Below are 17508 nucleotides of genomic sequence, written 5' to 3' on the forward strand. Positions count from 1 at the left end.
TTCCACATGATGATCCCCAATTTCCAGTTTTACTTTTCTGTTTGGTCCCTAGCAAGGGGAATGCCTAGCAAGGAGAAAAACTAAACATTTGAGGCAAACCTCAGACCAGAAATGGTAGCAATGGTAGGGTAGTGGCCAAATGGCAAGGGAGTTTCTGGAAAGGAAAGTACATGGTACTACATGAGCCATCCCTTCTCTAGTGGCTTAGTTTGCTAGCAACACCTTAGAGATGTGTGGCACTGTCTCTTTTGTGCTGCTTGGACTAGAATCTCTTATTCCTGTCATTTGGTTATACTTCTCATTTCATTTCTCTGCTCTTTCTGGCCAAATCTCTGAGCTTTTGCCACAAAGGCCTCTTGCCCAGAAGAAGACCTATCATCTTAGAAAAAGTAGCAGTTGACTTTAACTAGAATAGTAGGTCCTTTACAAGTAGCAAAAGGATTGTCCATGAGGTGATGGAGAAGAAAACTTTTGCTCCTTCTACTATGCCTTTTGGATATCTGCTCCACAATTTTAAAACTTCCTTCACTTTGAAACTACTTCCTTCACTTTGAAACTTCTTCCTTTCTCCACTCTTCTAAGCCTCACTGGGACACAACTCCTTCCTGCTTCCCTTGTTATCCTTTCAATTCTGACTATGCTTTCGTATCTCCCCACTCATTGGTTGCAGCAGAAAACAAGGAATACTCATTTGTCCCCATTGTCATCGCCAGATTTCCCCTCTGTCAGTTGTACTGAGAAACCATTACTTGGAAGTTCATTCTATACAAATTTGTCACCCAATCTAGCACCTGGTGATTGTTATTTATTGACCCTCAAGATAATCTTCCTTTCTCAAAAAATTCAGAGCCTGACTAATGGTCTTTCTTACTAGAGGACTTCTCTTACAAGAGGACTTCAACATGTTTATATTCTTCTTAACCCCCTTACTTCCCAGTTTCTACCTACTCTTTTACTCTATCTCAGCTGTCACCAATCCTGACTTGACAAACTCCAATGCCAGACTATTTCCTAGTCATTTTCCTCCTTTCCTCCTATTCATGAAATGAAACTAAAGAAAATATAAAACTATGCTGACCGCTTTCAAAACAATCCCAAATAAACCTTCACTTGAGTAAGGCAAACACTTTTTCTATTAGGCTCCACAAGGGCCTGTACAGACCTTCAGTCTTATAATTTTTCCATGTAGCCTCACCTATGCAGGCCTGCAGTCTTATAGCCTTTCCATGTTTCTCAACTGTAAAATGAGAATAATAGCACCTACTTTACAGGGCTATTATGAACAGCAAATGGGATAACATTTGTAACAATAATTAACAGTGACTGGGATATGTATGTATAATTCTAGGCAAATTACTTAATCTTTCTGGGTCCATTTCCTTAATTTAAAATCCTCCAATCAAATAATATGTGAATGATATAACTCAGGAAAGGTATTTTATAAATGTGTGCTATAATTTTTAACTTTTTCACAAAATTGTGAGAAAATGCTTTGAAATTTTAAAAATACTGCATAAACTTACTTTAGTTTAAATCTTACTAAAGTTTTACTAGTTTAAATCTTTTTTTTTTTCTTTATTGGAGGGTACTTGACAGTTTGTGTTTGGTTCCAGGGTATAGGAAATGATAAAACATTTCTAGTTGGGTATGCAAACCTTTTGGTTTGAAGCACAAACACTTTCCTCCTTTACCCTTTTACTCTTTACCAATTCCTATCCAAATGATAAGGTGCTTTATGATTACAGGAAAATGATTGCGTATTGCCAGAAGATTTGAAGAATTTTTACCTGATGACAAATGGCTTCCATATGTTGTGGAATGTGAAACTAGATAGTAAGTTCACTCATCTACCAGTTTTTCTTGCCTCCACCTGCATTGTTGGTCTCCTTGAAAAGTCTAGAAGATAGGGTTAACTCTCAGCAATGATGAAAATCACATTTGCTTGCTTGAAATTCAGTCTCTGCTTGAAGTGAACTTCTCTCTGCTCAAAAGTCCAGCAACTACCTCTGTCAAACAAAAGGGCTGAGATCCTCAAAAAATCTTATAGTCTATAGAATATAGTATTTTCATAATCATTAAATATTGGAACTATTAAGGCTATTTAATTTTGTGAGTTGGTCTAACATACTTTAGTTATAAGTATGTTATACTTATATATATATAATTGGCCCACCTCTCTGAAAGGTGAAGCTAGATGACACATTGCATAGCTTGCTGGATCTGGAATCAGAAAGACTTATCTTCCCGAGTTCAAATCTGGCCTCAGATACTTACTAGCTATGTGACCCTGGGAAAGTCACTTAACCCTGTTTGCCTCAGTTTCCTCATCTGGAAAATGAGTTGAAAAAGGAAATGGCAAACCAATATCTTTGCCAAGAAAGCCTCAAATGGTATCAAGAGAAGTCAGACATGACTGAATAATAAGTGAACAACAAAATGTGTTTCAAAGAAATAGGAACTGAAAATATTGGATTTTTGTTTCATGCCAGTCTGCAGAGTTTTCAGCTGCCTTACCTTCTCGTTGCTTCATATATAGAAATAAAAGCTGAGACACGTGAGCTATATTAAAAACTAAAAAATACCAGCTGAAGGTACAGGCCACAGTCAAAAAGAGGAGGTGTGCAGAGGGCCCTACAAATAATTATTAGATTGTCTGGCTGGTATATTGACTTTTTCCTCCAATTAGGTGAGCCTCAATATTCCTCTAATTTTACTGTTCTTTGTAGACTTTATAAATTAAGAAGAATCATGTTCTTTTGGAAAAGAAAAGAAAAAGTAATAATAATAGCAGCTCACACCTGTCTAGCATTTTAAGGGCTATAATTTGTTTTCCTCCTAATCAATAATCCTGTGAGGTTAGTAGTAAAGTATTTTTTCCATTTAACAGGTAAGAAAACTGATATATAAAAAGATTAAGTGACTTGCCCAAAATAATAGATCTAGATCAAGGGAATACCATCATTATAATTTACCTAAATATTATCAAAAAGGTTGATAAAGTATACTATTTTTGTGGAAAAGAAATCACTTGATGGTACAATTGGATTGTGAACTTTTTGAATGATCATATTCAAAGTTCTAGTTTTAGGTCACCTTAGAGAGAGATATCCAATAAAATGCCCTTATAGTTGGAACTGCTGTTTAACAATTTTATTAGTGACTATTATAATATAGGAGGCAAGTTCACGGATGGCGCAAAGCAGGACAAGGTAACAGTCAGAATTCATCTCCCTCACATAATATATATATATATATATATATATATATATATATATATATATATATATATATATATATATATATATATTTGTGTGTGTGTGTGTGTGTGTGTGTGTATGCTTTACAAATACAAGATGGAGAGAGATCATTAGGCAGAAGTTTGTTTGAAAAAGACTTAGGGGTTTTAGTGGAATCTTGAAGGAAATAAAGGATTCTTAGAGGCAGAGATAAAAATGAACATTCAGGGCATGGGCCAAACAGGGCAGAAAGACAAAGATGGAAAATGGTATGCCATGTGTGAAGAATAACAAGACTTTTTTTTTTAGTTGAAGAGGGCAGGATGGGAAAACTATGGCTGAGCTTTGATTAGCCCAAAGAGGAGAAAGCTTATACTGTAGTCTTCTTTCTCAATTTTCATACAGATTATCCCATCCCATTGGGCAGCCTGATGATTAATAGTATCATGAAGTTGAATCAGCTCCACCAGACTTCTGTTTATTTGCTTCCCAATTCACCCAGTCTTGTGGACCTGGAGGAAGATGATGATGAAGGTGATAAATAGAATCAAGTGATAAATTCAAAAAGGATATTGCTTGGTTTTTGGTAAATGTGTTGTAGTACTGTGTATCTATTCAGTTTAACAAACAATTATTAGGCATATACTATAAGCATAACACCATACTAGATGATTGGAATATGAAAATAAAGTAGGACAAAGACATTGCCCTTAAGGAATGTATAATCTAGAAGAAGAAATGAAACATGAAACTAAATCACTATCATATAATAAGCATATAATATAGCAAGTGTAAAACAATGCTAAAGTATTTTGGTCAGGAAAGGTAGAGGGAAAGAGGAGATTAAAAGTATAAGCAATATTATCACCTTAAAAGCTAATTAGAAACTACTTATATGAGTAGTCTTATGCCAGCTCTATAAAATTATCAGAAGAATGATCGCATAATGATTAAGGTCATTCTTCATAAAATATACGTGAAGTGAGCAAGTTTTTGCAATAAAATCATACAATAGATGACATCTTTGAAGTCAGATGATTGTAGAGAAGTATAAAGAACACAAGATCTTGAGGTACCAATTGTTTTCTGATTATAAAAATAGGCTCTTCTCTAAGACCATAAGTTTCAGAGAAGGTGCTGACCATCAGTAGAGGAATCTATTTGTAGATATTTTATTCTAGGACATAGACAGGAGTTGAACCAAATGAGGGATGGATGGTTTACAATCTGTACCATGAAGGAACTGTTCACATTGATATTCTACTAAAATATGATTTTTAAGATCCACAGGATCTCTTCAGGATTCTGGGAAATTACTTGTGGTGTTATCTAGCCCAGAGGCTGGAATGAACTTTCTCCTCATTTCTGGTTTCCTTCAAGAGTTATCTTAAGTGCTGCTTTCCTGATCCACTGGTTATTTCATAGAGAGGTATATAGATGGACATATAGACAAACAAATGAAGCATTTTTTAAGTGCTCACTTATTTCCAGAAATCATGATAAGACCTGGGGATATAAATATAAGAAACAAGATGGTTCTCTACATTTAAAGAGCGTATATTCTAATAGGAAAAGATACAATATAAAAAGAAGCTGGAAAGGGTATATAGAACTACTAGTTGCCCATGAGGTGGATCAGTCCATAGAATCAGGTGAACTGAGATTGAAGTAAGCATATCTGGGACTCATTAAATGGCAAGCCTAGCCAGGGACTCATCAATCAAGATTTTTTGTGCTTTCTTCCTCTTGAAATTATCTTGTATTTACTTAGTTGTGTGATATGTTATATCCCTTCTAGGGGAATATAATATTAAACTTGTGAACAGAAGTTGTTTTATTTTTGAATTTATATAACTCCATTGCTTAACACCATGTCTTACATGCATTAGGGCTTTCTGAATGCTTATTAAATGGAGTTCCAGTATATGAGATTTTAGCTGGACTTTAACAGAAGTCTAGCGAGGCATAAAAACACAAGGGGCAGTCAAGTGGCACAATGAATATAGTACCAGGCATGGAGTCAGGAGAATCCAAGTTTAAATGTGACTTTAGATGCTGAGTGACCCTAGGTAAATCACTTAACCTGTTGTTTTGCCTCCCCAGAGCCAAACAAAAAGCAAGCTCTTGCCAGTCAAACAGATACTTTTCTTCTTTGTTCAGAAAAAGTTGCTTTCCTTATCAGTCACGAGAAAAGTTTTTTCCAGTGTATATCATGAAATACATGTCAATCTTCAAGAAAGTTTAAAGGGAAAACTTGATAATTTAAATCAAGAAATAACAGGATAAAAGAATAAATTATAAGAATACAATCCAACAACATTTATAAACTTCAGAAGATACAGATTTACAAGGAGGGTTTTTTGTTTGTTTACGTCTCTCTTATTTTTCTCCCTTTCTTTGCTTTCAAAAAGCAAAGTGAAGAAAGCTCAAAAGAGGCCTAATTTTGAATTCTACCCCAACACTTCTTGGCTGTTTAACACAAGCACGTCACTTAATCTTGTTGAGTCTGTTTCCTCATCTGCAAAGTGGGGTTAATGCCGGAGTACCTAGGTCATAGAGTTCTTGTGGGGATCAAATGAAACAAAATATTTAAAAGTTATTTTATATGACTGCCAGTTGTATTATAATTATTATTGTTGTTATTCAGTCATTTGAATTGTATCTGATCCTTTGTGACTCCATTTAGGGTTTTCTTGGCAAAGGTATTGCAAATGTTTTGCCATTTCCAAACTTCTCCAGTTCATTTTACAGATGAGAAAACTGAGGCAAGCAGGGTTAAATGGCTTGACTAGTCAAGCCAGAATCCCAGAATAAAAGAATAACTCTAAAACATCTACATGCAAAGTTTTAAAGAAAAACAAAGCTTGAGCACTAATTCAACTAGAATTCCTAGAAGAAATGAAGCAAGAGTTTAAAAAGTTTACATAGCTAGTAAATGTCTGAGGCCACATTTAACTCAAAAAGATGAGTCTTCCTGACTGCAGGTCCAGGAAACATTATACCGTCTAGCTGCCTTATTTTCATTATTATAGCAAAGGGCATTCCATGAAGAAGAGTAAAGACAGATCTGAGTCACATGAATTCTGGCCCTTTGCTAAAGAACATGTATAACTTCTGATAAGTCTTTTTGTTCCTTTTGGGGGGAAGGTATCTTTATTTTGGAAAAGATAATAGGTTCCTGAGTCAAAAAAAGTTAGATTGAGAGCTGTAACATTTGAAGAAAGATGGTTTCTGGTCTCATTTTAGGACTTTTTTGTAGTGAGCCAAAGGCAGCTCTCTCTTTTGGATTTGCAGAAGGTTTTCCTATTGTCTTTCTCCCTATTCCAGCTTATCTATAGGTACATATAATCAACTTAGATTTTTAAAAGTCTAAAATACAAGCAGGCTTATTTCCATCTATATTCCTATAAAATAAAGACCTTGGATCATCAATTAGTTTGAAAATTTTCTTACTTTTTTCCTTTGTTCATTACATCCTTGAGAATCTTTTATATAATGTCCTCCCTACAAAGCTCAATAATTTGGGAACATGCTAGAAAGAAACCCTGGGATCTGTTTAATGACAATATCTTTAAGTAATACTAAAATGTAGTCCCCAAAGATAACAAAAGTTTTCATTCTCTGTTGTCTCTGCTATACCTATCTACTTGGGATTATGAAAACAAGAACAGGAGACATTGAACAGGAGAGATCTAATATTCTATTATATGTAGAATTCATTTGACTAAAATTTGAAAAACATTTTGAAAAGATTTCTAATTTCAAAGCATCTGTGTATTATTTTCCTGTTATTTTCATCCTAGGAAAATCATGTATAGGCATTTAATCCCAGCATCTTCCTTGAACATTATTTTCAATTTCAGGGTTGGTACCTAATGGAGATGATCCAGAGAAACCACACTTTGACTCGAGAAATAGAATTTTTGAACTTGATTCCTGCAGTGGAAATGGGAAAGTTTGTCTTGTTTATAAAAAAGATAAACCAGGTAAGGTAAATTAAAAATTCTATCTTATAGGTAAGACTTTGGTTGGAATTCCTAATGCCACTGTTTAGCATTTACTTAATAATATCATTCCTCCTTAGCTTTTAAAAGCATTACCATATTTGACTTTGATTTTAACTTGAGATCTTTTTATTTCATTCTTTGAATTTTTCAGTTTCATACAATCCTGGGATTTAGATCTGAAAGTAAACTTGGAGGTCACATATTTCATGGAATTAAATGTAGAACTAGAAAGGGACCTTATATATCATCTAGTACAGGTTCTTCATTTTGCAGACAGACTCAGGGCATGAAAGAATAATTTGATGAGCCAAAGTTTGAATTAAAATCCTTCCAATCTCATTCCAGTGCTCCTCCCACCAATAAAGTAGATTCTTTCCAAGAAAGGAAAGATAAATCATTGTTAGAGCCTAAGGCAACTTACCCCACTTCTCTCCATGTACCAAAGGCTTAAGATCTTATGTCAGTAGAATGTTTCTCTACTTTCAATTCAGCATGCTAAGATTTTAGAACCTTGGCACTAACATCAGAATCTAAAATGAAAAAACTTTCAGGCTTAAAGAATAAGCAAACAAAAAGTGAATCTCACCATAGTGATAAAAATGCTTAAGACAGAAGAATCCCAGAATAAAAGAATAACTCCAAAACATCTACGTACAAAGTTTTAAAGAAAAACAAAGCTTGAGCACTAATTCAACTAGAATTCCTAGAAGAAATGAAGCAAGAGTTTTAAAAAGTGTTTTTCTTTTTTTTCCCTGCCCATGAAATGATAGTGCTAGAAGAAAAAACTAGAAAAGACAAGAGAACTGTAGAATAATTGGGGAAAGAATGAACAGCTTGCTACAAGAAGTATAAAACTTTGCATAAGCAAACTCCTTGATCAGAATAGACCAAATATGACTCCATGAGATAATAGCAATTATTAAGAAAAAATTGGAAATAATGGGGGAAAAAAGAAGAAAATACAAGGTTATCTCATAGCAAAAGCAATTGGTCTAGAAAACAGATCAAGGAGAACTACTATAATAATCACTGGGCTATTGACATGCATGAATAAAAGAAGAGCCTAGATTTGATCCTTCAGAAATCCTAAAAAAAAATCTGCTTGATTATCTCAGAACCAGAAGGCAAAATATAAATAGAAAGAATGCACAAGTCACTTCCTGAGAGAAACTAAGGAAACTTCCAAGAACATTATAGCCCAAATCTAGAACTTCCAAGTCAAAGAAAAAAACAAGCAGCCAGAAAAACTTCAAGTATTAAGGAGTCACAGTTAGAATCACACATGATTTTTTTTTCCCCTGAGGCAATTGGGGTTAAGTGACTTGCCCACAGTCACATAGCTAGGAAGTATTAAGAATCACACATGATTTAGCAGCCACCTCAGTAAGGAGCAGAGAGCTTAGAATACTATGTTCTAGAAGGCAAAGGATATAGGAGTACAGCTAAGAATAACTTATCCAGATAATCTTAAAGGGGGGAAAATTAAATTGAAAAAAAGTGAAAGAGAAGACTTCCAGGTATTCTTGATAAAAAGACTAGCATTGTATAGAACATATGGAGTTCAAACATAGGAGTTAAGAAAAACAAACTGCTTATATTTTAATGTGTTATAAGATAATGCATATGTCTCTATTGAACTCTATCTTCATTAGGGATCATAAATGAAATTTAATCAGAAAACCTAGTAGTTCTATTCTGTTTTATCCTGATGATCTTAAGAGAAGGCTACAAAGAGAAGGGAAGAAGAATATACTATGGGGCAAAGGGAAAGAAAAAGGAAAATCTACTGACATAATTCAGATGTGTGGGTAGACATCTATCCAAATGAGGAGAGTGTGATGGAGGGATCAGCTGACACTTGATTTGGTAGAAGAAACAGAAAATATTCAGCACAGTGGAGTACCAAAATACATCTGACTCAAAATATAAATAGAAGAAGAAGGAATTAGTGGTAGTTTAGGGGAGGAATTCATCTTAAAACAACATATTCTTAAGGATGTGTAAATATGTATACCTCTTTTTTTGAAGTCATGAAGAATGGAAATCTGCATGCCCATAAATTGGGGAATGACTGAACTAGTTGTGGAATGTTATTGTCTCATAAGAAATGACAAAAGAGACAGTTTTAGGAAATCCTGGAAAGACTTGTATGAACTAATACATCAGAAAATGAACAGAATGAAAAAATTTTGAGACAGTACTATGGTAAAGACAAACAACCTTGAAAAAATTAGCAACTGTCATCAATGTAAATATCAACAGTGATTTCAGAGAACTTAATGATGAAATATGTTACCCACATCTTGATAGAGAGAGATGAAGAACTTAAGAGTGTAGAATGAGATACATTTTCTTTGGACATGGTTAATTTGGAAATTTGTTTTGCTTGACTCGATATGTTTGTAACAGTAATTTTTCTTTCATTCTCAATATGTGGGTGGGGATAGGAAGAGGTAGGATTGAGTAAAGATGGATTTTTGGTGATTTAAAAAAATGTAATTAAAAAAACCTATTATGGGCCAGAACTCTGAATTTGAAACAAGGATTCTTACACGATACTAACTAAATGGAACCATTGTCTCATCAATTCCATTTAATCTAGTTTAGCATGATGTTTAATAGTTCTCTAAGTTCAGTATGATTGATTTAATCTTACAACAAATAATGGTTTCCTAGTGATGTAATGATTGGTTTATATTCAGTATAGAGCATATAAACTAGGAGCCTCAGCCAGATTCATTCAGAGAGTTAGAGAAGACAAGAGAACTGAAGGCAGGGGCTTAAGCTCTCAGAGGGAAGGAGAGAATTCATTTTCATCATCAGTCAGGCTCCTGGTGGCAGGCCCTCCTCCTGCATTTTCTCCACTGAAACCAAGACTCCAGAAGGCCTCTAAAAAAGCTGCCCAACCCCAGACAAGGAGACAATAAAGGATTGGCTGTTCTTATGGCGATTACTAAACTGAAATGAAGGCTATTCCCAGAGACCCCAAGAAAACTGAACAAAGAACACTACAGTAATTTTTCTTTCATTCTCAATATGTGGATGGAGGTAGGAAGTTGAGGGTAGGATTGAGTAAAGATGGATTTTTGCTCATTTAAAAAAACTTATAGTCTATAAGCAACAGTGTGTTTACCTTAAATAACCAAGGCACTAGTTCAAAGCAAAGGCACTTGGCTGAAATGATCTGAAACAAATAGTAGTGAGAAAAAAAATTATTCCTTTTAAAAACTTGTGGTACACTGTCCCACAATTACCCATGGTGTCAGTGGAAAGAGTAGAATATCGATATGATTTCCTAGTAGAGTTGGGGCTAAGGGAACTCATACCTCCAAGGAACTCATATTTGGTACTATGTATGGCCCAATTATCTTTTCTCATAGTATTCTCATATGTTCCTCTTGGGTGCAGCTTTTCTGCTGAGAATGTTAGTCTGTTGAGTCCCCTGAATCTTATCCCTGCTAGATATAATGTCTCCTTTTTGGGTGAGCAACTCTTCTGAAAGATGGTATGACCAATAGTAGGGCTAGGAAAGAGGATTCTTTGGTGTGTTTTCTTCTCAATTGTCTCTGTTTACCATGCTCGCCCCCTCCTCTTCCAAAATTGTCTTCTACACTGAAAATATCTTTTAAAGGACCACCAAAGGCATGCATAAGTATTCAGCCAGTCAATGGCTAGATCTACTTGATTAAAGAACTTCTTCACATCTCATAAAATGGTAACAAAATTTAGACAGTTCTTTGCACTATAAGAACTTAAAATCTCATTGCATTTGTTACCTGTACCTTACCTGTACTTTACTCATTTCATCAGCTATTCTGGGTGGAAATCAATTTATCAGGTATGTCATCTTCCTCCTCCTACAACCACCTTTGTCTCTGAAATTCATAAGCACTGTTATTGCCAAGGAAGAAAAGACTGTAGGGCAGCTAGGTGGTACAATGGATAGAGCACCAGCTCTGAAGTCAGGAGGACCCGAGTTCAAATTTGACCTCAGACACTTAACACTTCCTAGCTGTGTGACTCTGAGCAAGTCATTGCCTCAGCAAGAAAAAAGAAAAAAGACTTTTATGTTTGTACAAATGGTTTAGATGAAAATATAGCATACAGCTTTAAGGAAATGAGATTACATCTTTTTTTTTTTTCTTTTTTGAGAGACAATTGGGGTAAAGTGACTTGCTTGGAATCACACAACTAGTAAGTATCAAGTCTCTGAGTTCCAATTTGAAGTCAGATCCTCTGACTTGAGGACTAGTGCTGTTCTTTTATACCATTTAGTTGCCCCTGAGATTAAATCTTCAGATATGTAAACAGAATATTTTGGCAAGACAAAAACATTTTTTCCAGAAAAATTAAATTCCATTAATAATAATCAGTTCAAAAAACCAACTCTTTTTGAGAATCATGTTTGTTACATCAGGATTACTTACATTTCTCAAGGATGCTTAAAGAATTAATGTGCTAAAAGACTAATTGGCTAATAGAAATATTCATATTACCTATAGCTGTTGATATGATTAAGAGCATATGCAAAACAGCTTCGAATACCTCTTTTGGATATGCTACTGCAGGAAGAAGAATTGTCCATTTTTGTGAAGACAGTGATAAATTAACTGAGAAAATAAAATCTTCCTATTTTACAAGCAAATGAAAGAACATATGTAATTAAGTTTAGTCATTTTGCTACATATATATCATATGTTGTTGAAATTGTCAGAGATTTTATTACTTTGCAAAATTATTGAAGGCAATGCACCATTATGTGAAATATTCTATATATAATTGAACACATTTTAAAAATGAAAATGATGTTACATGGGTATTAGAATCTGCCCTGATGGGATTCAGTAGGAAGGTCAAAATGCAGATCTCTCAACACCGGTTTAAAATGTGGTTCCTCCTTTGTGCTTCATTAGACAATTACTTGTATTGAGAAAAATGACTGAGGAACTATGTTCAATTTTTCAAGTTGTTTTAAGACTAATTAACTTAATAATAATCCATTAAATGGAAAGGTCTTCATTATAGTTGTGTGATGATATAGGATGCAGAGGATAGAATTATTCTATATTATCACAAAATATGCTGGAGGTTTTGTGTAAAAGGACTCTAAAAATTACCTTAGCTAAAAGAAGTTTCCATTTATTAGTGCTAATAAAGATGAAGCTAAGTCTTTTTTTTAACAACAATTTTTCCTGAATGTATATTTGGTGGTTCTTTTTTGAAAGCTGACTATTCTAAATCAACTTCTTCAAATTTTATGCCTAAATCTAGAAAGTTTTCTAAATTTATAAAGAAATGAAATGGTGAAGGAAAATAATAGGGAGAGGGTTGAGAAAGTTGTATGGATGAATGGGAATGGATAGGGTGAGTGGGAAAGGATAAGGGAAGGATCCTTGGAGGGGAGATAGGTTAAATAATAGGAGGACAAGATATTAGATAAAAATAAAGCAGAAAAGCAGGAGGGGTAGGAAATAAGATATACATACAAACATAAAGAACAGAAGTAAAATTATGTTTTAAAAAACCCAATGATAATAATTGTGATTTCAGACAAAATTAAAACTAAAATAGATTTAATCAAAAGAGAAAAGTAGGGAAACTACAGTACATGTCAGTCATATTAATCAACTTTGTTTTAGACTATTTAAAATAACTAGACAGTATAAAATTGAAATAGTGCTTGGTGTTGGAAATGATGAGTTGATAGAGTTAGAAAAATTTGGAAACACTTGAGCTTATGAAGGAAGATATTATCTATCTTTAGAGAAATAGAGGATAAAAAAAGCATAATACGGTCTTACATAAACACATATGACCATATTTGTGTGTATATATATGATTATAGCTAGCTATGTATTTATGTATGCATATATGTATGCATGTATATACGTTTGTGTATATGTGTGTGTGTGTGTGTGTGTGTGTGTGTGTGTGTGTGTGAATGTGTCCATGGATATAGATATGTGTTCATATATCTATATCTGCATTTGATTATAGCCTTCTTGGAGGAAGAGAGAGAAAGAGGGGGGAAAAATAATAAAAAGTACACAGCAGAAAACAAAAGAAAACCTAAAAGGAAGCAAAAAACGATGATTGATTTATATAGGCTTTCTTGAAATGGAAATTTATTGCTTTATGTTTTGAATCTTCTCTTATGTTCTGCTGTGTACATGGAAATGCTTTTTCCTCCTATTTCTTATTTAAGTTTAAGATAAAGAAAAAAGGAAGGGAAAAAAAGAATAATAATTTAATTTTAGAAATGAGAAATATGGAAGAATGAAAATAATAATAACTTAGAAAAGAAGGTGGCAAAACTTATTAAATAAATTCCCTGAAAATTAGAATGTGTCAAGCAGAAAACAACTCCAAGGAATTATAAAATAAAGTTAAAAGATGGGGGAGGTGGGAAAAGGAAGGAAGTAACATAACAAGGTAAGATAATTTAAGAATTAATGGACTACCTGAAGACCTTGACCAAAAAAATCCAGCTTAGAAAACATATTTTTAAAACTTATAAATGAGAATTGCTAAGATTTATTAGAATCAGGTATTATCTCAATTTCCTCATCTGCAAAAAAGGATATAATAGCACCTGCATTACAAGGTTATTGTGATATTCAAATGAGATTTTTATTTTTTGCTTTTTTTTTCTAACATTCTATAAAGTGCTTTAACATCCTATAAAGTTTATAAACTTTAAGGTGCTATATAAATATTCACTATTAAACATTTAATACATGCTCATCTAATTAAAATATCAAATCTAAAATGAGGGGGAGTGATTTTGACCCCATTCTCATACATATAAGGAATTGATTCAGATACATAAAAACAAGAACCCACTCTTCTCTCCATTAAATTGTTAAAAGATACAGGTAGGCACTTTTCAAAAGAAATCTTCAAACACATCAAACACACAAAAATGTACTATAAATTACTAAAAATGGTTGTATGTTATTTTAGTCATTTCTTTTATGTCTCACTCTCCTTGACCCCATTTTGTATTTCCTAGAAAAGACACTAGAGCAGTTTTCCATTTCCTTCTCCAGATTTGGCAAATGAGGAAACTGAGGAAACAGGGTTAAGTGAGTCACACAAATAGTATCTAAGACTAAATTTGAACTCAAGATTAGTCTTCCTGACTCTAGGTCCAGTATTCTTTTCATTACACCACTTGGTTGCCCCCAACTAAAAATAAGAAAAATGGAAGTAAAAACATCTATGAGCTGATATATTCATAATTATATAATATATATATACATATATGTGTATATATATGCACATATATATAATTGGTAGAGGGTTTTTGACCTCTTTGGTCCAAATTTGATTTACAAACATTTAGATACCAGATTTCCTCTAAGAAGGCAATTATAAAATTCCTCTCTTCAGATTTAAGTTTGACTTGGCAGAGGAGAACTTCCCTTTATACTCTGTTTCCTTTTTCTGACCCACAAAATCCCAGAAATAACCATTTCATTTCAGTTATACTTAAAATGGCTATTCCTAACTTATTTCCCTTTTCTTTTATTGAAAAAGCACCCCAAGATGCTGAGATCTGGTTTCTGGACAGAGCTTTATATTGGCATTTTCTCAGTGATTCCTTTACTACCTACTATCGCCTACTGATTACTCATCTCGGCCTCCCCCAGTGGCAGTATGCCTTCACCAGCTATGGCATTAGCCCACAAGCCAGGGTAAGAGCAAGTGGATTTCGCCACCTTAGGGTCTTCTAGTTCCTAAGTAATTTCTCCCAAGACTTTGCCACCCTTCATGAGGCTCCTTTATTTTCCATGGCATTCATTAGTGGTCCAGCAATGGAGCTCCAGTGCTCCATTAGTATTCCAGAGAATAGTAGAGGAGGGAGCCAGAAGAGTAGAGCTTTTCTCATGGATTTGCTCCCTTGCAGGATGACCTTAGTCAGTCTACTTCTTCTGGGCTCACAACCACAAAGCTCTAGGTTACAACCACAATATCTGTTCCAATGACTCTTGGTGATACTGTGAAAAACTATTAAAATAACAGATATGGGAGTTCTAGAGACATGATTGCTGTCATCTTCACAACTCCTTAGAAATGTTCAGAGGTAACTCCTCTTTCAGATGACTTATCAGTTGACAAAAAGGCTTCTCTTAGCCATGATCTTAGCTCGTATCCACTGCTTTCATTTTAAGAGATGTGAGATATGATAACAAAAAATATGGTCTCTGGAGCATTAAAGATAAATAGGATCTCAATATCACCCCAAGGAGAATGATACTTTCCAGGTAGTTTATGGGAGTTTCTCATTTTCCTTTTCCTTTCCCTGTTTTCCTGCTAAGCCTCCTTTCTACCCCACTGTCAGTCTCCCTTCCCCTTTTTCTCCCCCTCCTCCTTTTTCTGTCTCTCTCAATCTCTCTCTTTTCTATTCTCTTCCACAGCAATGGTTCAACATGTACAAACCCATCACCTATAACACAGCTCTTTTTGCTGAAGAAGAGTGCATCTTCTTGAACAAGCTGGATCCAAGCAAGGTCTTCAAGAGCAAGAGCAAGACCTTAGTTTCTAAAAAGAGATCATCTCTACAGAGCTCAAGCTCCCAGAGAGGTTCATCAACTTCTCCTGTCATCAAGCCATCCCCCCTCCCTGGAAACTCTATCAGAAAATAAGTATTCCCCATCCCCACCCCACCCCCAGCTCCTTCAGACTTTTTGGCTCCCCAAGAATGAATGAATGACCCCAGGACCAAGATGGTGATCATGTGGCTTTCACTGGCTGTTTACAGATAATCAAAGGGATTTTTTTCATCTATACTGGAGTTCATGCCAAGAATCAGATACTGGGTTCTATCCCCAGGCCTCTGAGTTTATAATACAGCAAGTGGAATCATTGCATTGTTTCTGCCACCTAAATTCAATTTTAGTTCCTGTTGGGCAGGAGGAAATATCTTTTGAAATCTGGTATTCTTCCTCTAAACACACACACACACACACACACACACACACACACACACACACACACACAGAGTCACCTCAAGCTAGAATATTCCTCCAACACTTAAGATCCTATTATCAGATACTGATGATGCCTTGATTGTCTTAACATTCCTCTTCTATGAATAATCTACTGTAAATTCATTTGTGCTTTCCTTCTAAAACATCCAACTTTACTCTTTGCTACCAATTGTTTGCCTTCCAGTTATTTTGTGGACATTTGAATTTCTCTCCAGGCACCAGTGTTACATTTTTCCCTGAACTTTTTAAAGGGAAGAGGCAGTGCTGTTGTACTTTCTTTTAGTTGTGGCATTAAATCCATCTCAAACTATGTTTTATATGATTCCCTATGAGAAATGATGATGAAAACAATAATTAATGATTAATATGTCACTGATCACACATCACATAAGAACACTGAATTGCCAAAGCTACACACAGATAACATGACATCTTTACTACTGTGTGTTTTTCCCCTAAGTTTATTAAATCAACAAAACCATTGAAATGAACAAGCAAGAATTAAAAAAATGTGAGTAAAACCATAAACACTGATTATTTACTGCTGATTCTATAAAATGTTTGCATATTTGGGGGAAGGGGGTCTTCTGGTGCAGATTACAATCTATACCTGGTATCTTTCAGCATTATTTAAGGCACAAAGAAGTTAAGTAATTTGTTTGTAGTTAAGATCCAATTTTAGAACTGGAACTTGAACACAGAGTTTCCTAACTCCCAGTCTAGCAATCTATCCATTATATCACATTACTTCTTATTTTTAACAATATAGTTTACATAAAAATAAAAAACAAAAAACAATATAGCAAATAAAATTGAACTATTTGCTTCTGTGTTCCTTTCTGAGCCCTTTCTCCAAGTGTATTTTTCTAAATGATACAATTTCTATTTAAAACAAATCAACCAACCAGTTAGTTAGATTTACATTGCTCAATTCAGCTTTATCTGTTCTGCGTCACTTTATAAAAGTCTTTATATATTTCTCTTTATATATTTCTTTACTCTTCCTATAATCTGTGTACACAAAGAAACTGAGTATACTTAATGAGATCTACCAACTTTTCTGGCTTATTACTTTAATCTAGGAAATGTGGAAACTTAAATATCAGACACCAAAATGTAGTCACCACTAACACCCCCCCCCCCCACACACACACACATCCCATTCAAGCATTGAAACTCAGAAGCTCACAGGGCTCAAAAAATAAATAAATGTAACTATAGGCAAAAAGAAACAGAAGTCATATCAGAACCCCCCCAAAAAATAACAGGACT

General features: G+C 34.4%; 1 protein-coding gene across 1 annotated transcript in view; it reads left to right on the plus strand.

Annotated features, from left to right (window-relative positions):
• The window catches only part of TPGS2 (tubulin polyglutamylase complex subunit 2), a 51154-nt gene extending 35191 nt beyond the window's left edge, over nucleotides 1-15963 (plus strand). The window contains exons 3-7 of the mRNA XM_051969745.1: nucleotides 1746-1833; nucleotides 3642-3770; nucleotides 7100-7222; nucleotides 14783-14940; nucleotides 15664-15963. Of these exons, the coding sequence (XP_051825705.1) occupies nucleotides 1746-1833; nucleotides 3642-3770; nucleotides 7100-7222; nucleotides 14783-14940; nucleotides 15664-15891 (726 nt within the window). The 3' untranslated portion in view covers nucleotides 15892-15963. The remainder of the gene's footprint in view (nucleotides 1-1745; nucleotides 1834-3641; nucleotides 3771-7099; nucleotides 7223-14782; nucleotides 14941-15663) is intronic.
• Nucleotides 15964-17508: the final 1545 nt, after the last annotated feature.

This window comes from Antechinus flavipes, chromosome 1 (genome assembly GCF_016432865.1).
Source record: "Antechinus flavipes isolate AdamAnt ecotype Samford, QLD, Australia chromosome 1, AdamAnt_v2, whole genome shotgun sequence".
Taxonomy (NCBI): Eukaryota; Metazoa; Chordata; class Mammalia; order Dasyuromorphia; family Dasyuridae; genus Antechinus; species Antechinus flavipes.